At 49.4% G+C, this 26,415-nt stretch overlaps 2 protein-coding genes across 4 annotated transcripts; both read left to right on the top strand.

The window, feature by feature from the left end:
• The first annotated feature begins 436 nt into the window (after positions 1-436).
• ESPL1 (extra spindle pole bodies like 1, separase) lies at positions 437-20,772 on the top strand. Of its 3 annotated transcripts, none has more exons than XM_084876742.1 (31): positions 437-541; positions 932-1,024; positions 1,181-2,239; positions 2,448-2,552; positions 2,716-2,836; positions 4,471-4,607; positions 7,105-7,298; positions 7,599-7,838; positions 8,023-8,167; positions 8,267-8,405; positions 8,586-8,725; positions 9,691-9,825; positions 10,868-10,987; positions 11,471-11,642; positions 12,025-12,153; positions 12,283-12,439; positions 12,911-13,020; positions 13,905-14,890; positions 15,237-15,573; positions 15,770-15,931; positions 16,309-16,522; positions 16,619-16,806; positions 17,576-17,703; positions 17,838-17,960; positions 18,425-18,580; positions 18,686-18,856; positions 18,975-19,079; positions 19,210-19,325; positions 19,774-19,857; positions 20,025-20,189; positions 20,415-20,772. In XM_084876742.1, exons 2-31 carry the CDS (start codon positions 944-946, stop codon positions 20,614-20,616), a joined length of 6,321 nt encoding a protein of 2,106 aa, XP_084732868.1. In that variant the 5' UTR covers positions 437-541; positions 932-943; the 3' UTR covers positions 20,617-20,772. The 3 variants fall into 3 exon arrangements, with proteins under 3 accessions (XP_084732868.1, XP_084732869.1, XP_084732870.1); XM_084876743.1 differs by having other exon boundaries at positions 467-604; XM_084876744.1 differs by lacking the exon at positions 437-541 and adding an exon at positions 679-698.
• A 1,655-nt stretch (positions 20,773-22,427) lies between these two features.
• On the top strand, positions 22,428-26,246 carry PFDN5 (prefoldin subunit 5). The gene is made up of 6 exons (XM_084876750.1): positions 22,428-22,572; positions 22,745-22,847; positions 23,133-23,164; positions 24,072-24,146; positions 24,485-24,590; positions 26,060-26,246. The coding sequence occupies exons 1-6, from the start codon at positions 22,501-22,503 to the stop codon at positions 26,131-26,133; spliced, it is 462 nt and encodes a 153-aa protein (XP_084732876.1). The 5' UTR covers positions 22,428-22,500; the 3' UTR covers positions 26,134-26,246.
• Positions 26,247-26,415: the final 169 nt, after the last annotated feature.

The raw sequence follows: 26,415 nt of genomic DNA, 5'->3' as shown, positions 1-26,415 counted from the left end.
TGTGTGTGTGAAAAAAAAAAAAAAAAAAAAAAAAAAAAAATATATATATATATATATATATATATATATATATGCTTATTTAAAAAAGAAAAAATAATTCCATGAAAGGCTATGCCCTTTTTTCTAATAACTCAAACCACGTGAGTTTCCAAGTAAGTTATTTTTGTTGTTTATCCCTCTTCTCTTGAAACTTAAACTCTCTCTGAACTCTGAAAATAAAGGTAGGAAAGAGGCAGAAGGCTGGCCTTCCCAATAGCGACTAACCCACCGGTAGCCGGTAGCCGAGAAACTCGGCTTCTACTGGAAAACGTGGAGAAACTCGCGCCCCCAAGAGGTCTTAACGCCCAGATCAGCAGAATCCAGGAGGCTGGCATCACGTGAAGTGGCAGCGCGGCGGATAAACTACAACTCCCAGTGGTCCGCGCGGCCCGCCGCGTTACGCAGCTTTCGTTGATTGGTCGCTGGGGATATTTGAAAGGAGGGGCTGGCGCGGAAACGAAGGTTACATTTTGGGTCCTTGGCGGAGTACTCAGCCTGGCGGGTAAATCTTAGACCTGGAAAGGTGGGCACCTCTGGGACAGCAAGGAGGAACTCGTGAACTTGTGTAAGCACCAACGTGAACGGGGTTCCCAGCACTGACTTGAGGGAGCGGCGGGAGCGGCTCTGCCAGGGAGGGTCGGAGATGTCGGGACGCCCTGGTAGGTGTGGAAGGGCTCCGTGGGGCATTGGGATGGTGGGACGGGTAGAGTGAGTCCTGGGATCGGCCGCCTAGAAGGAAAAGCGGAGGTTTCGGTTTATAACGGGAGCCCGGCGTCCTGACTTTGGCTTTCTTCCTTTAAGATTTCTAATAAGATTCTTTGCTCCTGCCCTTCATCTAACTCCATTACGAATATCTTCTCCGCCCTCTCTAATCCGTTCTCCTTTCCCCTAGCCCTCCAGCGCCATGAGGAGCTTTAAAGGAGTCAACTTTGGGACTCTGCTCAGCAGCCCGAAGGAAGCTGAAGAGTTGCTGCCTGACTTGAAGGTGTGGGTGCTGCCTGGCTCTACATACACCTGGCTTTCCAAGCTGAGCTGTTTTGTTTCTGCCTTATGGGAAGAGACAGATTAGTAGGAACTCCATTTGTAGTTCCTTTCCTTATCTCTTTCCTTTTGTCCCATTCACATCTTCCTCTCCTCCTAGGAGTTCCTGTCCAAACTTCCAGCCGGTTTTCCCAGCTGCAAATTTGATGCGGAGAGAAGACATACTTGTGATGCCATCCTGAGGGCTTGCAACCAGCAGCTGACTTCCAAGCTGGCTTGCCGCAGGCACCTGGAGAGCCTGCTGGAGCTGGCAGAGCTGGCTTGCAATGGCTACTTGGTGTCCAACCCCCAGAGCCCACCCCTCTACCTGGAACGAATTCTCTTCATCTTCCTTCGGAATGTTGCTGCACAGGGAGTCCCAGAGGCCACACTCCGATTAGCTCAAACCCTCCATGCCTGTTTGCTGCAGTGTTCTCGACAAGCTGCCCCCCAAGACTATGAGGCTGTGGTTCGGGGCAGCTTTTCTCTGCTTTGGAAAGGGGCAGAAGCCCTGGTGGAGCCACGAGCTGCATACTCAGCTCGACTGAAGGCCTTGAGCTTTCTAGTATTGTTAGAGGATGAAAGCATCCCTTGCGAGGTCCCGCATTTTGCTTCTCCAACAGCCTGTCGAGTGGTAGCTGCCCACCAGCTGTTTGATGCCAGTGGGCATGGTTTGAGTGAAGCAGATGCTGACTTCCTAGATGACCTGCTCTCTAGGCATGTGATTAGACTCTTGGTGGGTGAGGAAGGGGACTCGCCTGGTCCTCTTTCTCCCCAGAGGGCCCTCTGTCTCTTGGAGCTCACCCTGGAACACTGCCGTCGCCTCTGTTGGAGCCACCTCTATGCCAAGGCCACTAGGGCCGTGGAGAAGGCCCAAGATTACCTAAGGAACACCAGCCTGGCTCCCAGCCTCCAGATATGCCAGCTGGGGGTGAAAATGCTGCAGGTCCAGGAGGAAGGACCCCAGGCAGTGGCCAAGTTTCTGACCAAGGCATCAGCTATCCTGAACAGCAGTATGGAGGCACCGTCACCCCCACTGCGGGCATTGTATGACAGCTGCCAGTTCTTCCTCTCAGGCCTGGAGCGGGGTAGCAAGAGGCGCTATGGACCTGATGCTGTTCTGAGCCTCTTTGCTCTTCTTGGCGGGTACTGCTCCCTCATTCGACAGCTTCGGGATGGTGTGAGTTACAAGGTCCTGGAGGTAGGGTGGGAATATGGCTCTGAGCCCTGGCTCCCTCCCTGGACTATCCTGAGAGGGCAGTGGTCCCACCTGATGTCCTTCCTGCTCTCTGGGTTGTGTCAGTTCTCTAGGGCTCTGGGTCAGGCTTTACCTTGGAGCTCACACGTTATCTCTGTTCCTCAAACTAACCTTTCCCTTCCTTCCTCAGGTCTGTGGAGAATCCTCCAAGCAGCAGCAGTCTTTGGTTCAGATGCAGTTTCAGGCACTTCACCTCTATACCGCGGTGGTTTATGACTTTGCCCAAGGCTGCCAGGTACCATCTGGGAATCAAAGAGACTGGACATGTCCTAGGATCTGGGGTTGTTCGGCTGCCCTCAGTAGAGCTTTGGGGTGGCTGTGGCTTTAGGTTATGGGGTGGATGGGTGCCACGTACCTATTTTGTCTCCTCTCACCCTCAGCCCTTCTTGTCCCTTTAGGTAGCAGACTTGGCTGACCTTGCCCAGCTAGTGGAAAGTTGTAAATCTACTGTTTGCTGGATGCTGGAGGCCTTAGAGGGCCTGTCAGGCCAGGAGCTGACTGACTACCTGGGGATGACAGGTTAGTGCCCTGGGGCCCAGCTGCAAGGTTCTTGGGAGGGTCATCACTCATTAGGCAGGCAAATAGCACTTGCTGGATGGTTCGGACCGCTGTGGGTGCCCCTAATGGCTCCAGGAGAGAGTGAAAAAGATGTGTGTAAGTATCAGTTACTCTATATTTAGCAGCAGAAAAGAAGTGATGAAACTAACTTGTAATAGCAGATACTAATTTTTTCTCATTGATTTTGGAATCTGGTTTGGTGTTTGTTTCATGAAAACGTTTTTACTTGATGTGCAACTTCATGACTTTCTATATATTTAAATTTTAAAGAACATTTACAATTTAATTTTTTAAAAACCAGATGATACATTCACCTCGTTCAAAGTTCAATTTGCACAAAAGGGCATACAATGAAAAGCTCTCCCGTTCCTAATTCTAATTACCCAAGTCTGCCTCTGTAGAGGCAGTAATATGATCAGTTTCTTATATATCCTTCTGGAGATATACTATGTTTTTATTAACTAACAAACGTATATACTTCGCTCCCCCCTTTTAATTAAAATACACTTACAGAAAAGTACTAAATCATAAATGTACAGCTTGATGAATTTTTTTTTTTTTTACAAAGTGAACATACTTTGTAACCAACATCTAGTTCAAGTAATAGCATCATTTAGACTCCATGGGCCATTGCTTCTCGGCCTTTTGGCTAAGATCAAGTGTAGACTCCATGGGCCCCCTTCTATTCACCGACCCCCAACAGCAACCACTGTCCAACCAGCAGAGATTAGTTTTGCCTATTTTTGTATTTTATAATAAATTTCGCCCTCAGTTTACAAAAAGCATGGCCCTTTAGTTTAAATCATATACACCTATCGAGTTCAGTCACTGGAAGGTTTTGGAGAGCTTGTGATATTCATGTTTTCAGTGGTTGAACCGTGTCATTGAGATGAAAATATAAGCAGGAGTCAAAAATTATTAGTATGAAAATTCTTCCCAGACTATTGAAGACTGACTTCTTCCATCTATCTGTATCTGCTATGTGCTACTGTAATAAACAGTACAATAATTGAATTGTCAACGTATTAGAAAATGATCAGAAGTCTGGGGGAAAGGACAGGGAGAGCAGGATAAGAGAATTAAAATTTCAAAGGGCGGGGGGGGGGGGGCGGCAACAAGTTACCATTGAAAACAGGATGGTCATGGTAAGCCTCATTGAGAGGATGCATGAGCAAAACAGGATATGATGGAGTTGGCCATGTAGACACCTGGGAAAGGACATCCCTGCCGAGGAAAAAGCCAGTGTCAAGGCCTTAAACTAGGAGAGGGTTTGATGTGTTCAAGGAATAGCAAGGAGGCTATGTGGCTTCAGTAGAATGAGGGAAGAAGGGGGAAGAAAGGGACAGGCCAGAGTATTTTCCTAAAATGCTGACCTTGGAAGGGAGGTGAAGACAGAGATTGGAATGTGAGGAGAGAGGAGCCCTGTTGGGGAATGAGGACTCTGCTTCTGTAAAACGAGTGCAGAGGCCTGGCAGGATGGAGGGCGCAGGCGAACGTGGAGCAGGAAGGGGAGTGCTACTCTTTTCTCATTCCCTAGCAACAGGCGAGGGCAGTGAGGACCATTCCTGTGGCCAACTGTTCGTTCTCTCCTGCAGCTTCTTACACGAGTAACTTGGCCTACAGTTTCTATAGTCACAAGCTCCATGCCGAGGCCTGTGCCATCTCCAAGCCCTTCTGTCAGTCCCTGGGCTTGGCGAAGCCAAATACCTATCCTGAAGTGCCTCCTGAGAAGGTATGGGGATGGGGAGGGAGGTAATGGTGGGGGAAGGAAGGGCCTTGAGTAGCATGAAAGGGCCTGGCCAAGACCCTGCTTTGGAGCTACATATTGGCACCATCACTTCTCAGACCTCACCTGGACTGTCATTTACTTAATTTTATTTATTATTTATTTTTTAAAATAAATTTTTATTGTTCATATTATTACAAATGTTCCTCCCCCCCTCCCCCATTGCTCTCCTCCACTAGGTTCCCACCCCATCCTCTGACCTTTCCCCACCCCCCATTGTCCTTATCCATAGGTGCACAGTTTATATTCAGTCTCTTCCCATATCCACCTCTCCCCTTTTCCTCAAGAATCGTCAGTTCACTCCCCTTCCATACCTCTGATTCTATTATATTCAATATTGTTCATCAGATTTTTTTTTTTAATTTCCTTGGTTTTTAGATTCACTTGTTGGTAGTTACATATTTGTTGTTCATAATTTTTATCTTTATTTACTTTCTCTTCCGAAAGAACCCCCTTCAGCAATTCATATAATTCTGGTTTGGTGGTGATGAACTCCTTTAGCTTTTTTTTATTAGTGAAGCTCTTTATCTGGCCTTCGAATCTGAGTGATAGCTTTGCTGGATAGATTATCTTTGGCTGTAGGTTCTTACTATTCATCACCTTGAATATTTCTTGCCATTCCCGTCTGGCCCCCATGGTTTCTGTTGAGAAATCAGCTCAATCATATAGGTGCTCCTTTTTAGGTAAGTACCTTCTTTGCTCTTGCTGCTTTTAATATTGTCTCTTTGTCTTTTGCTCTTGGAATTTTAATTATCATGTGTCTTGGTGTGGTCCTCTTTGGATTCCTTTTGTTTGGAGTTCTATGCGCTTCCTGGACTTGTAAGTCTAATTCCTTCACCAAGTGGGGGAATTTTCTGTCACTATTTCTTTCAGTATGTTTTCAATATCTTGCTCTCTCTCATCTTCTGGGACCCCCATAATTCTGATGTTGGTTCGCTTGAAGTTGTCCCAGAGGTTTCTTAAATCATCTTCAATTTTCTGGATTCTCTTGCCTTCTTGCTTCTGCGGAGGAGTGTCTTCTGGCTCTTTATGTTCCAAATCTTTGACTTGATTCTTGCGATCTTCCATTCTGTTGTTAGGACTCTGTATAATATTTTTTATTTCAGACAATGTATTCTTTATTTCTTGTTGATCCCTTATCATTTCTTGTTGATTCCTTATTAATTCTAGTTGATCCCTTTTCATATCCTCATAGGTCTTATCGACCTTTTCTAGGAAATTCTTGAAAAACCTTATAAGCGTAGATTTGAACTCTATATCCAGTCGCTTTTTGTCCTCTATTTCTTTCGTTTGCGATCTATTTTGTTGTCTCGGCATTTTCGCAGCTTCCCTCTGTTTATTATTTATTTATGTAAAAGAGAGGATGAAGGGAGAGAGGAGAGAGACATTGATGTGACAAAGATACATAGATCGGTTGCCTCCCATACACAAGAGACTGAGCTTGTAACCTAGGTATGTGCCCTGACTGGGAACTGAACCTGAGATCTTCTGGTGTGCGGTATAATGCTCCAACCGAGCCACACCAACCAGGGCAATTTTTTTTTTTTTTTACTCATTTTTTATACTTAGTTTTGTCCCAAGCCAATGGTTCCTAGCCTCGCTGCATATTAGAATCACCTGAGTGAACTTAAGAATAGAATTCTAGTGCCTTCCCTAAGCTAATTACATCCGATTGCATCAGAGTCTGTGGCACTGGGCTCAGGCATCTGGATATTTAAGGTGTTCTCCTACGTGGTCCTTTGGACAACCAGAGGGAGTCCCACTGTCTTAAAGCAAGAACACCCATGAAATGAGGGGTTGGCTGGATTGGCAGGCAAGGTGGGTCGTAGAGGGCCTTGGGTTTCATCATGAGGTACATGGATTTAAGTGGAGGCACGATAGCAGAGTGGCATCTTGGATTTTTCTCGCATCACTGTGATGAATAAACAGAGTGCAAGGACAGTACCGGGCACCCGGGTTGCCCTAGTACAGTGGTTGGTAAACTCATTAGTCAACAGAGCGACAAGCCGCGGCTCTCGAGCCACAGTTTGCCGACCACTGCCCTAGTAGCCTAGGCTGGAGAGGGTGTGTGTCTGAACTAAAGTAGCTTCCCAAGGAATAGACAGAACTGATGGGTGAAAGAAGTCAAGGTTTAACTGGTAAATAGTTGGCGGTGGGAAAGGGAGAAGGAAGAGTCAGCTGATTTATGGGAGGATTATAGGAGGAAGGGGAGGTTTTCAGGGTGAAGACTGAGTATGTGGGTGGGTTAGATTGAAGCCTCAAGTTGAGAGCACCCAGGGGATTTAGTTCCTAGGTGTCTCCTGCTTTAGGGCAAAGTGTTGGCCAGAGGACCACCCCCCCCCCCCCCCCAGCAGGTGATCTATGTACCTGTAGCTGCATGTCCTCCAACTCTGTTTTCATTGGGTCCCCTCTCCAATTTGGTCTGTTCCCTTTCTCTGGTCAGTTGCACAGGTGCTTCCGGCTACATGTAGAGAGTTTGAAGAAACTGGGTAAACAGGCCCAAGGATGCGAGATGGTGACTCTGTGGCTGGCAGCCCTACGGCCCTGTGGCCCCAAACACATGGCTGAGCCAGTCACCTTCTGGGTCCGGGTTAAGATGGATGCAGCCAGAGCTGGAGACAAGGAGCTACAGCTGAGGTGAGTTGAGGGGAGATAGACAACCACGTCTGCCCCATGGTGAGGGCTCTTTTTGTGTTCATGGTTATGTTCATCCTTATTCTGAAAAAGGCACCGATTCCTCCATTATTGTTCAGTGGGTGTCTACTGTGTGCCAGGCACTGCACTCGGTACCGGGGAGACGGTGGTTCAGGTAGTGTTCTTGCTTTCACGGCTGGACACTTACTGAGCTCTCAGCAAGCCAAAGCTGGGACTCCTTGGCCTGGGGTAGAGGCTCCATGCTTCACGGGTTCCCCTGGTGCTGAGCCCGCCCTCTTTCAGAACTCTGCGAGATAGCCTGAGCGGCTGGGACCCGGACACCCTGTCCTTCCTGCTCCGGGAGGAGCTGCAGGCCTATAAGGCGGTGCGGGCCGACACGGGGCAGGAACGATTCAATGTCATCTGTGACCTGCTGGAGCTGAGCCCCGAGGAGACGCCAGCTGGGACCTGGGCTCGAGCCACCCATCTGGTGGAATTAGCTCAAGTGCTCTGCTACCATGACTTTGCCCAGCAGACTGACTGGTAAGGGGAAAGGTGGGGAGCCCACTCTTGTTTCTTGCCCTGGGTCTTCTGACTCTGTGGAGCCTGTTTCCCTCTCTGTGTCCCCAAGCACCCCCTTCTGTGTGTGGCCGTGGGAGCTCCTTCGGAGGGTGAGGCTTGTGGTCCTGCCAAAGGCTCCAATTTTGGTTTCACCCTCTCCTTCCAGCTCTGCCCTGGATGCAATCCGGGAAGCCCTACAGCTTCTGGAATCAGTGAGGCCCGAGGCTCAGGCCGAAGACCAGCTCCTGGATGATAAAGCACAGGCCCTCCTGTGGCTCTACATCTGTACCCTGGAGGCCAAAATGCAGGAAGTATGTGGGCTGAGCAGCACTGGGTACAGGAATTGTGCTCCCTGGGTCCCCGTAAGCTAGCACTGGCCCTGTTTTTTCTGACCCTGATCTCTCATCCAGGGTATTGAGCGAGATCGGAGAGCCCAGGCTCCTACTAACCTGGAGGAATTTGAAGTCAATGACCTGAACTATGAAGATAAACTCCAGGAAGACCGTTTCCTATACAGTAACATTGCCTTCAACCTGGCTGCAGATGCTGGTAAGGACCACGGTCATCGTGTGCTGGGAGAGTCTCTATGGCTTCCTAAGAGCCAGCCGGGTACCCCAGGTGCGGGGGAGGCTGGCCCTGTAGGCTGGGAGATGAGCGGGCAAAAAGAGCAGAGGGTGTTTGGATGGCCCACGCTGAGAGAGTGGGTGGTCTCTCTTTTCTGACTTATAGCTCAGTCCAAATGCCTGGACCAAGCCCTGGCCCTGTGGAAGGAGGTGCTTACAAAGGGGCAGGCCCCCACTGTGCGGTGTCTCCAGCAGACGGCAGCCTCACTGCAGATCCTGGCGGCCCTCTATCAGCTGGTGGCAAAGGTAAGTGGGCAGGGCACTGACCCAGAACAGAAACCCAGTGCCTTCACTTTCTTTGGCCTCTGTATCTGCTGAGAAGCCAAAGGACCCAGTGTGGGCTCTATCACAGGCCTCGCTGAGTTTAAATCAAACTCCATCATTTATTAGTGCATGGCCTTAGGCAAATTACTTAACCTTCTAAGGCCAAGTTTCGTTATTTCTAAAATGAAGGTAATAACTACCTCATAACATTGTTAGCATTTGATGAGATAATTCATGGGAGATGTTGCACATAAACAGAATACTCAAATGTAAACCATAATTATAATATTAATTGTTAGATAATTGGAGACCGTAAATGCCTGAAAAATACATACATGCCTGTAGTCACAGTTCTGCATATTTGCATGCATTGTCAGAAGGTTTTACAGATTCCCTGAAGCTCTTCCTTGGATCCCACATTAGAAGCGTGGGCCTCACATTAGGAACCCCTGAAAGAGAACATGGCCCTTAAAGGATCTTTGTTATTGTGGGTCTTTGGGCTCTATTTCTAGCACAGGGAACCCGAGAATCTTCCTAGATTTGAGTCTTGGCTCTACCACGTACCTATTACGTGAAGGTAGACAACTTAACCTATGTGATTCTTAGTTTCCTCATCTGTTAAATTGGGATTAGAATTGCTATGAAGGTAAAATGAGCTGATGCATGTAGACCTCTTGGCACAGTGCTTGACACAGAGTAAGTACTCAGTAAATCCTGGCTATGGATGATGACTGGCGCCTAGGCTTTCACACAGAAGGGGGTAGGATGGTTTGCAGGCTCCCTCGCTGCTCTCATCTCAGGCTCCCTGAGAAGGGCTGATGATTGCTCTGTCTGGGTAGCCACATTCCAATCAGAGGTCAGACCAAGGTTCCAAAGAGCTCGGAGCAGAGGGTAGAAATAGAGGCTTGAGCAGGAACTGGGTAAACTTGCTGCTATTGGCCGACCAGCCCCTGCAGGCTCTGGAGGTCCTCCTGCTTGTACGGATCGTCTCCCAGAGACTGGAGGACCACGCGAAGGCAGCTGGCTCCTCCTGCCATGTCACCCAGCTTCTGCTGACACTCGGTTGCCCCAGCTATGCCCAGGTGAGTGCCCAGCCTGTCTAGCCTGGGGGTTGCAGCGGAGACATGGCTGCAGTAACCCATTTTTTCTCTCAGAAGGTAGGATACTACAGGGGCCACTTCGCTGGCTTCTCCCACCACTTGCAGCTGGAGGCTCATAAAGGGTGGAGTGGTTGGGAGGCAGGCATCCAGCTCCTTCTCACTGCAAAGCCAATTGTTCATTGGGTCTAACTGAATCTGCATCAGGAATATGATGCCAGTCCTATATTCGTCATTAACTTTTGTTGCCCTGGTTGATCCTCCTTCACTTAGGACTGTTACCACGTCCCCTAGCTGGTCTCCTTGCCTCCAGTTTCTCCCTTTTCCACGGTTGCTACTCTCATGGTCTTTATAGGAACAGATCTGATCTTAATCTCTTTCCTGCTTAAAGGATTTTAATTTGGCTTCTCCATTACCTAAAGGATACTGTGCAGACCCTTCGCTTTGTATTGACCTTCGGTATTCTGATTCTCATTTTTTTCTTGCCACTTCCACCCATGAACCTTACGCCCATCTATCCCAGTTACTTCATATTCTTTGCATGTGCCTCTCTGTCTTTGGTTGTATTAGTGTCTCCACCCGAAATGCACCTTCTCCCCCTGACCTGCTTATTTCATTCAGTAAACCTGTGCTTTCTTTTCAAAGCCTAGCTCAGTTCTTCGCTTCTTCGTAAAGCAGTTCACATGTTCTTCCCGGGCAGAATCAACCCCTTTCCCTGAGTCCCCATAGCACTAGTGGCATTGTATCGTGATTATATTGGATCGCCTGTGAGCCTACCGCATTGCAAGCTATTGGTTGGAAGGTCCTACTTACTCCTTATTTGTCTTTCTAACATAGTGGCTAACCAAAAGGTACTCAATGAACATTTTAGTGAGTGAATAACCCCTATGTAGATTATAATATCTGGAATGATATTTCATTAGACTTGTTTGACATTTGCTTGTGGATGCTTTAATCCACTTTAATTTGAAGGCTCAGCTGCCTCTCCTCACCAGTATGCTTGCAAACCCCCCGATTGCCCCCTTAGTTATACCTGCAAGAGGCGGAATCGAGTCTGAAGCTTCTGGATCAAACCACTGACGCTTACCTGCTCCTTTCCCTGACCTGTGACCTGCTGAGAAGTCAACTCTTCTATGCTCACCACAAGGTATTCCTCGCTTTCGTATACCCAAAGGTCCTGGGTATTAGAAGGATTTTAGGATTTTTCTAGATGTCTGTATGGCTTCTGAGAATTCCCTGGAGCTAAGAATATTCCTGACCCTGAGAAACATTGCTGCTTCCTAGCTTTGCCTTCCAAAGAATTGTTCACCAGCGTTCCTCCAATAGAGGTTTTTTCCTTTCCCTTTTCTCCAGTTTCCTCAGGGCAAGGAGGAAATTCTCCCAGAATAGGAACTGGGATGACACTGGAGCCCTGGCCTGAAATCCAGTGGGATCCAAAACCACCGGCAATTTCTCATAAACTAGCTGTGTGACTTTTCCAAGTCTTATGCCCACTCGTGTAATATATATGTTTTACAGCTTTTATCATTCTTCACAGCAGGGCATTGGGCCAGATGATCTCCAGGGGTGTCTCAAGCTCTGAATCGCCAATCTGACCTCACGGCTCTCCTCTGCCCCCCTCCTCCTTCAGGTGACAGAGGGCGCCTCTCTGCTGCTGGCTGTGCTTCAGGATCCTGCCCTCCAAAAGTCATCCAAGGCCTGGTACTTGCTGCGTGTCCAGGCCCTGCAGCTGGTGGCAGTCTACCTTAGCCTCTCCTCAGACAGCCTCTCAGCCTCCCTGTGGAAGCAACTCTGTGCCCAAGGTGAAAAAATAGGGGGAATGGCCCTCTGTGGATGATGTGTGTGGTTTGTGCACTGTCATCTCTTCTCAGCCCTTGTCCCCTCTGCCGTCCAGCTATGTGGATGAGCCTAACTGCATAGAACAGGCCTGGGATAGCAAATGAGTTTCAGTTCTCCTACTGACTCGAATCGATTGCCTAGTGACTGCCTGGAATACTGTACCAACCATGTTTCTGAGACCCCATGTAGTCTCAGGCAGTTCTGTGATTGATTAGCTCTTCCTGCCTTAGGTGCATATGGAAAAGAGTAGCAGCATGCTTTGCATTTGCTATCTCAGTAGTTGAAGGTGGTGAAGTTCAGGCCACATCCTCTCCCTTCTTGTCCCCTCTTCCCTCACTTGCACAGGCTGGCAGACACCCGAGACAGCACTCCTCGACTCGCACAAGCTCCTCCGAAGCATCGTCCTCCTGCTCATGGGCAGTGATGTGCTCTCAACTCAGAAAGCAGCCGTGGAGACACCTTTTCTGGACTATGGTGAGTCCGAGGAGGAGAGCAAGGTCCTGTAGGAATGAACAGGCGAGATGGTGGGGTCGGTAGTTTTGTCTCCAGAGGATCCCGGCTATGACTGAGTGATCATGGTCTGGTCTCTCTCCTTTGCTGCAGGTGAAAATCTGGTACAAAAATGGCAGGTGCTTACAGAGGTGCTGAGCTGCTCCGAGAAGCTGGTGTCCCACCTGGGCCGCCTGGGCAGTGTAAACGAAGCCAAGGCCTTTTGTTTGGAGGCCCTGAAACTTACCACGAAGTTACAGTTACCGCGCCAGTGAGTACAGGGACCAAGAGGATGCCAGTTCTGGAACCGGAGTGCCTGTGCCCTTGACTTTGGGTTCCCAAACTATCCCACAGATTAATAACACGATATGTGTGGAGGGGTTGGTGGAACCCCTCCCGTGGCTAAATAAGTGGAAAATGCTGAGTTAATCAAGGTTTGACTTTTTTTTAATTCACTATAGGACTTCTCATGTCCTTCAATATGCTAATACACATTATAGATCTCCAAATGGGAGACCTAGTGTACAGTCTTTCCCTAAATCTCTTTGCCCACAGGATCCTTTTATGGAATAATGCAGGTTGGGAACTCCTGTCCTCACACACAAGGAGGAGTTGGTTCGAGGGCAGCGTAGAAGGCTTTCCAAGGCTGGAAAAGACTGATGGCTCTGCCTAGGAAAGGAGCAAAAAGACTCCAGGAAGGCAAAAGGTTCCCCTAATTGGTTATTATCTCCTCTCCCAAAAGGTGTGCCCTGTTCCTGGTGCTGAAGGGAGAGCTGGAGCTGGCACGCAATGACATTGACCTCTGTCAGTCGGATCTGCGGCAGGTTCTGTTCTTGCTTGAGTCTTGCACAGGTGAGCAGCCATGCCCATGCCCATGGGCTATGGTAAGAGGGACACATACACTATTTAACAAATCTTCATATGTCAGGGCTTATGTTCCTTCTAAATCAGAGACTTCTGGACCCAGGGCAAAGCTTCCTTTACTTCAGTCAGACCGTTGGTGCCCCTCCTTCCGATAACCTGTCCAGGACTAACCCTCTTTGGTTCTAGTTTTCAGTATCATCTAATACATTTGGGCTACTTACAGTTAAATGGAATTTAAATAAAACTTAAAATTCAGTTCCTCAGTCACTTACCACATTTCACACATTCAGTAGCCACATGTATCTAATGACTATTGTATTAGACAGTACAAATGTAGTGTCCCCAGGAGGCTTAAGCTAATAATAAAATATTGTATTTATGTGGGGGTTTTTTTCTTACCAACCACTTTTATCTCTAGTAATTCATTTGACCCACACAATACCCTGAGAAGTCAGTTGGGAACATAGATTTTTTTTTTTCTTCTTTTTTTTTTTTTCCCATTTGTAAAATGAGAAAGTTGAGAAATTCAATGTTTTAGGCCACAGTCACAGAGCTAGTCAGGGGCAGAAGCCAGGATTAAGAGTAGTTGGGCCTCCCGGTGCTGGCCTGCTTTCCTAATCGCGCAGTCTTCTGAGCTGCAGATAATGGGGCTTTGTTGCTGTGTTGGTCCATTGTTGAAAGGAAAGATAACCTTAGGGATTTTATTAAGACAAAAAAATAAACCATACTAATATTGAGTGTTAGTGCCGTAATATGTGAGTAATTAGTAAGTAAGCAGCACACATAGCAGGGAGTTGGACCCTGGGGCAGCTCGAGAAGCACTTGGCATCATGCCCCCTGGTTGTGTCACTCTTGTTCTGCTCTCTCCTCAGAGTTCTGTGGGCCAGCCCAGCGCCCGGGCTCTGTGAAGAAAGTCCACTTGCAGAAGGGGAAGCAGCAGGCCCCAGCCCCCTGTCCCCTGGAGCTCCCAGAGGAGGAGCCCTTCCTAAGGGGCCCTGTTCTGGAGCTGGTGGCCACTGTGGCCAAGGAGCCTGGCCCCACAGCACCTTCTGCTAACTCCTCCCCAGTCCTGAAAACGAAGCCCCAGCCCAGCCCTGGCTTCCTGACCCATTTGCCCACCTGTGACTGCTCACTCTGTGCCAGCCCCGTCCTCTCGGCAGTCTGTCTACGCTGGGTCTTGGTCACGGCCGGGGTGAGATTGGCCATGGGCCATCAGGCCCAGGGTCTGAATCTCCTGCAGGTTGTGCTGAAAGGTTGCCCTGCAGCCACTGAGCGCCTCGGCCGAGCCCTGCAAGCTTCCCTGAATCACAAAGCACCTCCCCAGCCCGACTTGCGCCTCTTTGATGAGATCTTGGCTCAGGCATACACACAGCTGGCGCAGGAGGGGCTGAGCCAGCCATCAAACAGCCTGGGGAAGGTACTAGAGTCAGGGCTGAAGTTTGTGGCGGCACGGATACCCCACCTGGAGCCCTGGCGAGCCAGCCTGCTCTTGATGCAGGCCTTTACAAAGTTGGCTGGCCTCAGCTGCTGCACTACCCAACTTTTTGCAAGCTCCTGGGGCTGGCAGCCACCATCAATAAAGACTCCCCCAGGCTCAGAGCCCACGAAGCTCCGGAAGCAAACACATTCTAGACGGGGGCGCCAACAGGCGGTCTCTGCTGGCCCACCCCCCCACAATACCTCTCGGAAAGGCCGGGAAGGCAGAGGAACACCGTGCACACCTAAGCCCCCTGGCCGGCTTAGGCAGGCCGGCCCTCAAATCCCTTTCACCGTGTTTGAGGAAGTGTGTCCTACAAAGAGCAAACCTGAGGTTCCCAAGGCCCCCAAGGTGCAACAGAGAGTCCAGACGCGCCTGAAGGTGAGGTGGGACCGTGGCCAGGCCGTGTTGGTGCTGGGTGGGGATGGTCCTGGAGGAGAGTCCTATAGAGCAGGGGCCCTGACTAGCTTCCCAGGGCCTGGTGGCACCTTGAGCTCTCCTGTTACCTGCAGGACCCCTACATCTTCCTCATCTTCTAGTGCCCCTTCCTCTCCTGCTTTCCACACCCAGGGGTTACTGCCCCTGATTGAATGTGGCAGTATTTGTGGGAGGTTAATTCTTAAATCTTCCCCAATGGCCTGTGTGTTGGTGCCGCCACAGCGCCATCTGCTGTCAGGTGATGTCACTGAAGGCCCCTTGGCGCTTCTCTCTCTGCCTCCCCTCCCAGGTGAACTTCAGTGATGACAGTGACCTGGAAGACCCAGTTGAGGTACAGCTTGCAGAGGAGCCCAAGAAACGCAGCACTGCTTCTCGGGGACGAGGCTGCGGCCAGACTAGGAAGGGCCCAAGTGTGAAGACTAACGTGGCGGCTGACCCAGGCAGTGCCCTTGGGCACGCTGGCCACAGTGGCAGGACCCGGAGGGCCAAGAAGGTGGCATCAGGCCGTGGTGAGGAGCTGGGCCCCGAGATTATGCGGACCATCCCTGAGGAGGAACTGACCGGCCACCAGATGGAAATGAGCTTTGAGATCCTCAGGGGCTCTGATGGGGAAGACGCAGCCTCAGGTACGATGGCAAAGGTGGGGGGTAGAGATGCATATGTCTGGGGAGGCTGCCCTGGGACCAAAGCACAGGAACTAATTTGGCACAATAACTTGTGCCAAAAGACAGTCTTTTGTTGGCTCTGGACTAGATCCTAGAAGGGGAAACCAAGGGGAGGGCAAGAGCAGGGAGCTCTATAGAAAAGTCATGTTCTCCCCAGATGCGAAGACATCAGCCCCAGGGCCTGACACAGCCATAGCGGAGTGTGAACTGTTGAGACGGGATTCCAGCAAAGAGGAGCTGCCCGCCCTACGCCCAAGCAAGCAGACAGACAAGGATCTTGGTTCTCGGCGCCAACGTCCCGCAGCCCCTATAGCCATTGGTGAGGTCTGGTCACTTGTAGAGGGCTGAGCCTTTAGGACTCTTGATCCCAATGCTTTTCCAGTCTGTCCTTGGTTCTGGCTTTGGACCCCCACCTGGATCTGGTAGCCTTTGAACCTGGGTTTGAAGCCCAGCACTCTCTGCTACCCATGTGCAAGTCACTCAACCTCTCTGAGCTTTTGACTTAACTGTCAAGTGGGTTTGGGGAGGGTGGGACACATTCACGCATGTAAGTTACATAGGACCCTACTTGGCACATTGCCCTTGTAAATGGCAGCTGCTACTTTCCAAGTGGGAGATGATATAGGGACCTTGGCAGGTTCCTTGTCAGCTGGGAAGTAAGGGATGCATCTATAGCAAGTCTCGACCTTCATCTAGGTGTCTCTACCGTGGATTCCATCTGTGACTCCCTTAGCATTGCTTTCCGCGGGGTCAGTCACTGCCCTCCTAGCGGACTCTACGCTCACCTCTGCCGCTTCCTGGCCTTGTGCCTGGGCCACCGGGATCCCTATGCCACTGCCTACCTTGTCACCGAGTCTGTCTCTGTCACCTGTCGCCACCAGCTGCTCACCCACCTCCACAGGCAGCTCAAGTGAGTGTCCACCATCCTGAAGACTTGTTCTGGGGCCGATTGAGGGGGGAAGGTTGACTCTGAAGGAGGGAGAATTCACCTCTGTGTTGCTTGCAGCAAAGCCCAGAAGCACCAGTCACTGGAAATAGCGGACCAGCTGCAGGGGCTGAGCCTCCAGGAGAGGCCTGGCGGTCTCCCTCTGGCCCGCCTCCGGCACCTCTTTTCCTTCAGAACATCGGGATCTGGCCATTTCCCCCAGGCCGAGAAGGAGAGTTTCCAGGAGTGCCTGTCTCTGATCCCCAGTGGTATGGTGCTCTCCTGTCCTTTTATTTATCTTACTGAAAGGTTGGGTGAAGGTGTTTAAGGCATTAGTTAGCTCACATAGATTTATGATCCTTATGGAAGGATGTGTCATACCTTTTCATTGATTAGTCATTTTGTTATTCTCACCAAACAGACATACCCTAAATCTGGAAGTCTTATTTATTTATCTATTTATCTATTTATTTTTAATGATTTCAGAGAGCAGGGAGGGGAGAGAGAGAAACATCAGTGAGGAGAGAGATTCATTGAGCGGTTGCCTCTTACACGCCCCCTACTAGGGACTGAGCCTACAACTTGGGGATGTGCCTGACTGGGAATCAAACCTAGACCTCTTGGTTCATAGATTGACATTCAACCACTTCCAACACTGGTTGGGCTGGAAGTCTTTTTTTTTTTTTTTTTTTTTTTTTTAACCTCAACTTTGACTTACCAACAAATTCAATGTCTTTATTTAGGGATAAGTCCAGTTGTCCACGGGCTCCCTACACTAGCATGAAACACGTTAACAGATTATTTGAGTGCCTCCTACTGTGCAGGGCCCTTTGGTCATTTCTGTAAGGGACCCAAAGAAGTATAAGACATGGTCTCTGTTCCCAGGGAGCTCTCAGGACAAGTGAGAGCACCTTGAACTCCAGTGACCAGGGGAGACTTCTTAGAGTTGTCTTGAGTGCTAGATAGGGTTTGAGCGCAGAAGACATTGGAGGGAATTCCTTGTAGCAGCTGAATGATTCTGGGTATGTTCTGTGTCAGAGGTGACTGTGTGTGTGTTGGCCCTGGCCTCCCTCCAGCCTGGAACGGTGGGCAACACCCTCCTGCTGACTCGGCTGGAAAAAGACAATCCCCCAGTCACTGTGCAGATCCCAACTGCCCAGAACAAGGTACATTTCCTGGGCCAGGGAGGAAAGCTGGGCTGGGGTAGGCTTCTGGTCAGACTGCTCACATTCTGTGGCTGGGGATAGAGAGATGGTGATCACGTGGACAAGCAGAAATCTCACAACCCCATCTCCCAAAGCTTCCTCTGAGCTCGGCCCTGAAAGAATTTGATGCCATCCAGAAGGAACAGAAAGAGAACAGCAGCTGTACTGACAAGCGAGAATGGTGGACAGGGCGGCTTGAACTGGACCATAGGATGGAGGTGTGTGCCCCCAAGGTGGGGTGGGGTAAGGCCTGTCCTATGAATGACCTGGGGGTGCCAGTGTCTTCTTTCTCAGGGGTACCCTGTCAGTGCTCAGGTACCTCGAATCCTTTCTGGAATTGTAGGCCTAAATAAAAAATTACGTTACGTGGAAAGGATTTTAAACAAGAGCCCAAAACATGAAGGGGGTTACGGCAATGAAACATTTAAAGATATACACAGAAAAAAGGACTTAAGCCTTCATGTATCAGCTTCCCAGCTTTCTTTCACCGCCTACCTGTTCATATTTATACTCCCCCAGAGTCTCACCAAATGAAAAATGTGTCTAGTTTCTTGCCTTTTTATTAGCAGATACATAAGACAAATACACACATTGGAAAACCCATCTCCTCATCTCCAGATTGTCGGTGCCTGTGGGGAAAGAAACTGCTGCATCTCTGACTGCAGGTCCTGTTCTCTCTCAGGTCCTCACCACGTCCCTAGAAAAGGATGTGCTGGGCTGCTGGAGGGGGCTGTTGCTGCCGCTCAGCGAGGACCCGGGCCCTGCCCAGGAGGCCTCCCGCCTCCAAGAGCTGCTGCAGGAATGTGGCTGGAAATACCCTGATCCCACTCTGCTGAAAGTGAGTGGAGAAATCAGGGAAGGGAAAGAAGCTAGACTTAATTCCTTCCCACCTGCCACTGTTAGCAGACATGGAAGTGATGGCGCTCCCACCGTTCCCTTACAGATCCTGCTCAGTGGTGCCAGCACCCTCACGCCTCAAGACGTTCAGGCCCTGGCCTGCGGGCTGTGCCCGGCCCGGCCAGAGCGAGCCCAAGAACTCCTGAGTGAGGCCGTCGGACGTCTTCAGGGGCAAACAATACCAAGCAGTAGGCACCTTGTCTTAGTGCTGGACAAGGTAAGGCGCTAAGGGCCAGAGAGGCAGTGCCTGGTGGGCAGTGGGCACCAACTCACCCTCTTCCGACTCCTGCGTACACCCAGCTAGGGACCGTAACCTCTGACTGCTTTTTGCCCAGGATCTGCAGAAGCTGCCATGGGAGAGCATGCCCAGCCTCCGGGCACTGCCCGTCACGCGGCTGCCCTCCTTCCGCTTCCTCCTCAGCTATGCCATCATCAAAGAGGTAGGATTCAAAGTGGTTGGTGGCTATTGGGGAGATAGGAGAGGGTCTCAGGAATGGATCAGTCATGGAATGGGGCTTGGAGTTTGTTGGGGCCAGACCAGGGTCCTGATCACCAGTGTCTCCCCCTCAGGCTGGGGCCTCGCCAGTGCTGAGCCAGGGGGTGGATTCTCGCAGTGCCTTCTACGTTCTGAACCCTCACAACAACCTGTCAAGCACAGAGGAGCAATTTCGAGCCACTTTTAGCAGGTCAGGAGGATAAGAGTGAGAAACAGAGTGGGGAGGGGTAGCAACAACATATAGGGACAACATGTCCTTTTCTCAAGAATCAGGTATTGTAGCCAACTTTCTCATTAGTATTTCCCCTGCCAATTTGCCACATGACCCTTATTCTTTTTTATATATATATATATATATATATATATATTTTTTATTTATTTATTTATTTATTTATTTACTTATTTTTACTGATTCAAGAGAAGAAGAAGTGGAGAGATAGAAACATCAATGATGAGAGAGAATCATTGATCGGCTGCCTCCTGCATACTCCACACTGGGGATTGAGCTCGCAACCTGGGGATGTGCCTTTGACCGGAATCGAACCCGGGACCCTTTAGTCCGCAGGCAGATGCTCTATCCACAGAGCCAAATGGGCTAGGGCGTGACCCTTATTCTTACTCCTCCCTTTTCCCTGCAGTGAATCTGGCTGGAAAGGAGTGGTTGGGGAGGTGCCGAGCCCGTTACAAGTGCAAGAGGCCCTGACGGAGCGTGACTTATATATGTGAGTGCTTACGGGGGGGGGGGGGGGGGGGGGGGGAAGCAGCAGCAGAGAAGGGTATTGCTTTGGTTTGCTTTGGGGTTTTAAAGCCCCTGGCTGACTCGGGGCACCTCTGGAGACAGCAGAGGCCTAGTATAGCCAGGTCAAACTCATCTCACCTTCTGCTTTAGCTACGCAGGGCACGGGGCTGGTGCCCGCTTCCTGGATGGGCAGGCCGTCCTGAGGCTGAACTGTCGGGCAGTGGCACTGCTCTTTGGCTGCAGCAGCGCAGCCCTGGCTGTGCACGGAAACCTGGAGGGGGCTGGCATCGTGCTCAAGTATATCATGGCTGGCTGGTGAGTCTTGAGGGGCATGTCCATCCTCGGTCCCAGCCCCAGGCTTTTTCCTAGGTCTGAAGTTTAAATCCTTCCTCCTTTGTGCCCCACTTTCCTCCCATCCTAGTTCCCAGGGACTTCCTCATTGGCTCAGTCTTCTCTACTCACCCACCACCACCATTAATTGTATTTTCCTATGTATTCTGTTTCAAAGTCCTTTGTTTTTCTTTTCTTTTTTTTCTCCAGTCCCCTGTTTCTGGGTAACCTCTGGGACGTGACTGACCGTGACATTGACCGCTACACGGAGGCACTGCTGCAGGGCTGGCTTGGAGGAGGCCCAGGAGCCCCTCTTCTCTACTATGTCAGCCAGGCCCGCCAGGCTCCCCGCCTCAAGTATCTTATTGGGGCTGCGCCTGTCGCCTATGGCTTGCCTGTCTCCCTGCGGTGACCCCTTGGAGCTGTCCTATCGCTGATAGAAGCCATGTGACTGTTCTACCTCCCATACTTAGATTTAACCCTCAGGAAAAATATTTTCAAGTGATTTCCCCAATATTTTATATGAAACATTTCCTTTTAACTTAATATAATAAAGATTTATGGGTTAAACCCAGTTCTGTGTAGTTCATTTGAAAACATGTGAGGACAAGACTATTGCCCCTCCCACTGTGTGGTATGACTATAAATGGGACAGCTTGAAGCAGTTCCTCTGAGAGCATTGGGAAGAACGGCAAGACCACAGGACAAAATGGCCTGGCTTGGCCTCAGCAGAAAAGGCTAAAAGAGAGGGGCATCAAGATGCCCTAAGTGGGGACAGAGTTGTCAAGAAGGGTAGAGGTAGACCCATTGAGTCTTGACCTGATACCATCACCTCTGTCCTGTCTTTGCCCTCAGGTATCCTGGGAGTGGCCAGCTTTAATGCCTCACTTCCCCGCCCCTGCTATGTGAACCTTAAAAGCTGATGTTTTCTCCCCATATATAGCTGTTACACTTGTCAGTGTACTGTGGTAGCAGATTCTGTAGGATTCTGCTGCTTATAGTTTTTCTCACCACAATTAGATTGTTAATTTCCTCAGAAACACATATCTTACACGTTCATGTATCTAACACATGGTATAACTTATGTATTGATTAATAAACTCGTGCAGGCCCAGCCAGTGTAGCTCAGTAGTTCTGAATCAAGCTATGAGCCAGGAGGTCACAGTTATGTTGGATTTCCAGTCAGGGCACATGCCCAGGCTGCAGGCTCGTTCCCATAGGAGGTGTGCAGGAGACCGATGATTTCTCTCTCATTGATGTTTCTCTCCCTCTCCCTTTCTAAAATAAAAAAAATATATATTAAAATAATAAACAAGTGTTGTACTTGGTTGACAATATGCCTCCGCACTGTCCTACCACCAGACTCTTCTATTTAATTTTCCCAAAGCACCACTTTCCCAATGCTATCCCCTGGCCAGAGAACTTCTCCGGCTTCCTGGCTAATTGATCCCTAGATTTATACCACACACTTGGAGTAGCATACATTGCTTTGTATGTTATAATTATGGCCTATTTTATTTATTTTTTTTTATATTTTTTATTTTTTATTTATTTATTTTTTTTGCCGAAACCGGTTTGGCTCAATGGATAGAGCGTCAGCCTGCGGACTAAAGGGTCCCTGGTTCGATTCCGGTCAAGGGCATGTACCTTGGTTGCGGGCACATCCCCAGTGGGGGGTGTGCAGGAGGCAGCTGATCGATGACGCTCTCTCATTGATGTTTCAAACTCTCTATCCCTCTCTCTTCCTCTCTGTAAAAAATAAAATATATTTTAAAATTTTATATATATATATATATATATATATATATATATATATATATATATATTTTTTTTTTTTTAACTGATTTCAGAAAGTAAGGGAGAGAGATAGATAGAAACATCAATGATGAGAGAGAATCATTGATAGGCTGCCTTCTGCACATCCCATACTAGGGGGGAATCAGCTCGCAACCCGGGCATGTGCCCTTGGCTGGAATCGAACCTGAGACCCTTAAGTCCGCAGGCCGAAACTCTATCCACTGAACAAAACCGGCTAGGGCATATCTTAAAGATTTCTAAGCTCCTTGAAGCAGCAGTCATGTCTGCTACAACTTTACTGCGCTAGACTTGGGATGTTTTATGAAAACCACGCGCCGCTCCCTTGAGCAGAAGGCGCGGCTCTGGCTTCCCTCGCACACGGAGACCATAGAGACGTCCGTGCGGCGAGGCCTCCGGGCGCGGCCATGGAGACGCACCGGGGACGGCTAGAGCGTCGCTCGAGAAGCCGGTTTCGGCTCTTTAAGTCCTCCTTCCCAACATGGCGCAGTCCGTTAACATCACGGAGCTGAACCTCCCGCAGCTGGAAATGCTCAAGAACCAGCTGGACCAGGTGGGGACGGGCCCAGAGACTCACACCCCCTCCGCCTCACCCCTCTGCCCACGCGAACGCCCTCGCCCCCTCCCCTCCTCCCTGTGTGGGGGCCTCCCTGCCCGGGAAACCCTCGCCGCCCCTCCGGCGGAGCTCCTCCCCTCCAGCCCACACGGACTCTCTCTCTCTGTAGGAAGTGGAGTTCTTGTCCACGTCCATTGCCCAGCTCAAGGTGGTGCAAACCAAGTATGTGGAAGCCAAGGACTGTCTGAACGTGCTGAACAAGAGCAATGAGGGTATGGGGGCGCGCGGAGGCCGCCGGCGGGGGGGGGGGGGGCGGTGCGGCGAGCGGCGTCTGGTCCCGCCTCCTCAGCCAGTCTTTCCCCGCTGAGAGGAGAAAGCAGGCCATTCCTTACTCTGTACCTCTTGTGAGCGAGCCTCTTGCATGTGGCCCACCTAGCATTGAAATGTACAGGGCATTGCTCCTGTTGCCCCCGTTGCGATCTGCGCGGTGCCCTCTAACGTCTTAACGTTGGAGCCTGACAACCTTCCCCAGGTGTTTGTCTTGGTTGCTTTCACAGGGAAAGAATTACTTGTCCCACTGACGAGTTCTGTATCCTTTCCAGAGGAACTGTCCAGCCCTCCTCTTCTCTCCTGTACCCCTCTGGGGGGAGTTTTGATGACCCCAAAGTGCCCCATGATTCTGAGAGCTCTTACTGTACACACTGCCTAGCTCTCCTATCTATATCCTGGGGCCAACATCTAGCTATTGCCTTGTAAGCTCCGAAGAGTATATGTAATGGAGGTGTGACTATTTCCCTTTTTCGTCTGAAGATAGGATCTAATATAAAGATAAAACGTGGTTTACACTTTTACTAATAAGTTAGAACACATAAGCAATAGGAGAATAGGATATAGAAACAAGGGGGTTGACGCAGTTTATTCTCAATTTCAGTTTAATTGTGGCTCTTATTGTGGCTTTAATTGTAGCTCTTATTCCTAAACTGAAGTTACTATGAAACCTGGATTATGTCTGCCTGTTGAGTGTTTTACTTGATCAAGTTATGATAACAGGACATCTGTAAACTGTCGCCTGAGAACTGACAGGCTGAGAGAGGAACACCGAAATAATAGTGTGCTGTTATTTAGGGGTTACCTAAATAATGAACATTAAATCCATTAGCTTGTTCATGGTTGGGCGTGTTGAGGGGAAGTGGGGCTGGCTTCCCACTTTCCCTACTCTACAGCAGTAAGCAAATATTGTATCCAGTCTTTCTGGAGGGGCTAACTCGGAAAGGGTGGGAGATGGCTTCAGGGCAAGAGAATGTCTCAGTGTGTCTGTCATTTTCTCCATAAGAAACCAACTTCTGTCTCCACATGTGGAGTGTACAGGTATAAGTCCTAAAGCCTCCAGATTATCCAGTCCCTGCACCTTATAGCTTTTTAGAAAAGAGGGTCTTAGGCTGACAAGGAATCATGGCTCATGCTGGGCTAGTTTTCCCTTAATTGTTGCTTCTCAGATGTATGTCCCTGGGAAACTACATGATGTAGAACACGTGCTCATCGATGTGGGAACTGGCTACTATGTAGAGAAGGTGAGTGGAAAGAACCAGGTACATGGCCCCCTGAGCAAGGAAAGGAAGTTTAGGGGAAATTTTAGAGAGAGCATGGGGTGTTCTTTTTTTTTTTTTTTTAAGAGAGAGTAGGTGAGGGGGTGGGAGGAGTGAAAAAGAGAAGCATTGATGTGAGAGAGACACATCCATTGGGTTCCTCCTGCACACATCCCAACTGGGGCAGGGGATCAAATCTGCAGTACAGGTACATGCCCTTGACGGGGAATTGAACCTGTGACCCTTCATTGTGTAGGCTGATGCTCTAGCCACTGAAACGCTGGCCAGTCCTCTTAGCCCCTCATTCACCTCTGACCTTTTAGACAGCTGAAGATGCCAAGGACTTCTTCAAGAGGAAAATAGACTTTCTCACCAAGCAAATGGAGAAAATCCAGCCAGCCCTTCAGGAGAAGCATGTCATGAAACAGGGTAAGCTTGGCCTGAGGCACCTCTTCATCCTTTGTAACTTCATGATAAAGAACATGGTTTGCAGTGTGGACCATGGGGATGTCCCCTTTGCTGGATTAAAACCATATCTTTCTCTTTTGTGTCTTGCGTTATTTTCTAGATTCAGTGTATTACATACCCACTATTTGTAGATTCCTGGGTTAGGTGTTTGAGAAATTTAGAGGAAAGAAATAATTTCTGTGTTCTTAATGGGGAAAAATATACATGTAAATGAACACACAAGAAAGAAATAGCCCTTACTAAGTACTAGCAATTGCAGCTTTGGCTATACATTAGAATCAGCAAGGGAATTTGAAAAGAAAGCCTGGGTCAATGCTCAACCACTGAGCTACACCAGCCGGCTCAGTGGTTGAGCATTGACCTATGAACCAGGAGGTCAGGGTTCGATTCCCAGTCAGGGCACCTACCCGGGTTGCAGACTCATCCCCAGTGTGGGGCATGTAGGAGGCGGCTAATCTGATTCTCATTGATGTTTCTCTCTCTGTCTGTCTCTCTCTTTCTCCCTCTCTCCCTTCCTCTCTGAAATCAATAAAAATAGGTTAAAAAAAGAAAGAAAGCCTGGGGCCCGCTCCAAACAAACTAAAGCAGGGTAGTGGTGAGGGCTAAGGGTGGGCAAGGATTCCAGGATTCATTTTTTTTTAATGCCCCAAGTCAGGGGTGGCAAACAGCAGCTTGTGAGCCACATGCTGCTCTTCGGCCCCTTGAGTGTTCTAACGCCACTTCTTCAAAATAGACTCGCCGAAAACTGACTTCTGCACATGGGCCACTAAGTTTCAGTCGCACTGTATGTGCGTGCCTGCACATGGTATTTTGTGGAAGAGCCACACTCAAGGGGCCAAAGCCGCGTGTGGCTCGAGAGCCTCGGTTTGCCGACCACTGTCCCAGGTGATGGTAGTCAAATCATAAGGCACAGGTCTCGTAAAATGTCCCGGGTGATTATGTAACACAGTCAGGATTGAGAACCACTGTCCTAAAGGCAAAAGCAGCCGGGGCGCTGGAGCTCAGTGGTTGAGTGTGGGCCTATGAACCAGGTCTCGATCCCTGGTAGGGGTGTGCTGGAGCAGCCGATGGATGATTCTCTCTCAATATGGATGTTTCTCTCTCTCCTTCCCTCCCTCTCTCTGAAATCAATACAAGCCTATTTTTAAAAAACTTCACATTAAAAAGTAATAAAGGCAAAATATTTTCACGTTATAATTTTTTGTTATATCTGACTCAATATTGTATTTTGTTCATTTTTATATCCCAGTGATGTATCATATTTACTGATACATTGTAGATTCCAAATTTTGCAGTAGTGGATCACTGTGTTAAAAGTTTTATTAACTATAGTTGGTGTCTACCACCCCTTAAAATTCCCTGTGGCTTTTCCTTAACTCTGGGTTCTTCCCTTCAGCTCCTGACCAGAGTCTGACTTTTTCCGCCCACAGCTGTCATGGAGATGATGAGCCAGAAGATCCAGCAGCTCACAGCCCTGGGGGCAACTCAGGCTGCCAAGGCCTGAGGTCCTGTTTTGCAAACCAGGCAGAGGGACCCTACTTCAGGGGCCTGGGACTTCGTGGTGGGGAAGAGAAGGGTTTTGTATTTAATGCCAATAAATGTTCCAGCCGAGCAGAATGGTGGTCTCTTCTTGCATCAGTAGGGACTGGTGAAGAGGTGGGAGGGCGGGGTGGAGAGTGTGCCCCTCCCCAGAGCCTGATGCAGGGCTTACCCCAGAGGCCTTACCTTGGAGGAGCGGGAAGGCCTTTGCGCTGGGCGGAGCCTGGAGCCGTGGGAAAGGCTGGCA

The sequence above is a fragment of the Pipistrellus hanaki genome (genome assembly GCF_964339955.1).
Source record: "Pipistrellus hanaki genome assembly, chromosome: 3".
NCBI classification, from domain to species: domain Eukaryota; kingdom Metazoa; phylum Chordata; class Mammalia; order Chiroptera; family Vespertilionidae; genus Pipistrellus; species Pipistrellus hanaki.
This window is presented reverse-complemented; position numbering and strand designations above follow the sequence as displayed.

Bases quoted from the DNA above. Each gene is read 5' to 3' on its own strand.
- ESPL1 (XM_084876742.1), top strand. From the start codon at position 944: ATGAGGAGCTTTAAAGGAGTCAACTTTGGGACTCTGCTCAGCAGCCCG. The intron at 12,440-12,910 runs GTGAGTACAGGG...CTCTCCCAAAAG, and splicing joins AAGTTACAGTTACCGCGCCA to GTGTGCCCTGTTCCTGGTGC. The intron at 15,932-16,308 runs GTGAGGTCTGGT...ACCTTCATCTAG, and splicing joins CGCAGCCCCTATAGCCATTG to GTGTCTCTACCGTGGATTCC.
- PFDN5 (XM_084876750.1), top strand. From the start codon at position 22,501: ATGGCGCAGTCCGTTAACATCACGGAGCTGAACCTCCCGCAGCTGGAA. The intron at 22,848-23,132 runs GTATGGGGGCGC...TTGCTTTCACAG, and splicing joins GCTGAACAAGAGCAATGAGG to GGAAAGAATTACTTGTCCCA. The intron at 23,165-24,071 runs GTATCCTTTCCA...GTTGCTTCTCAG, and splicing joins TTGTCCCACTGACGAGTTCT to ATGTATGTCCCTGGGAAACT.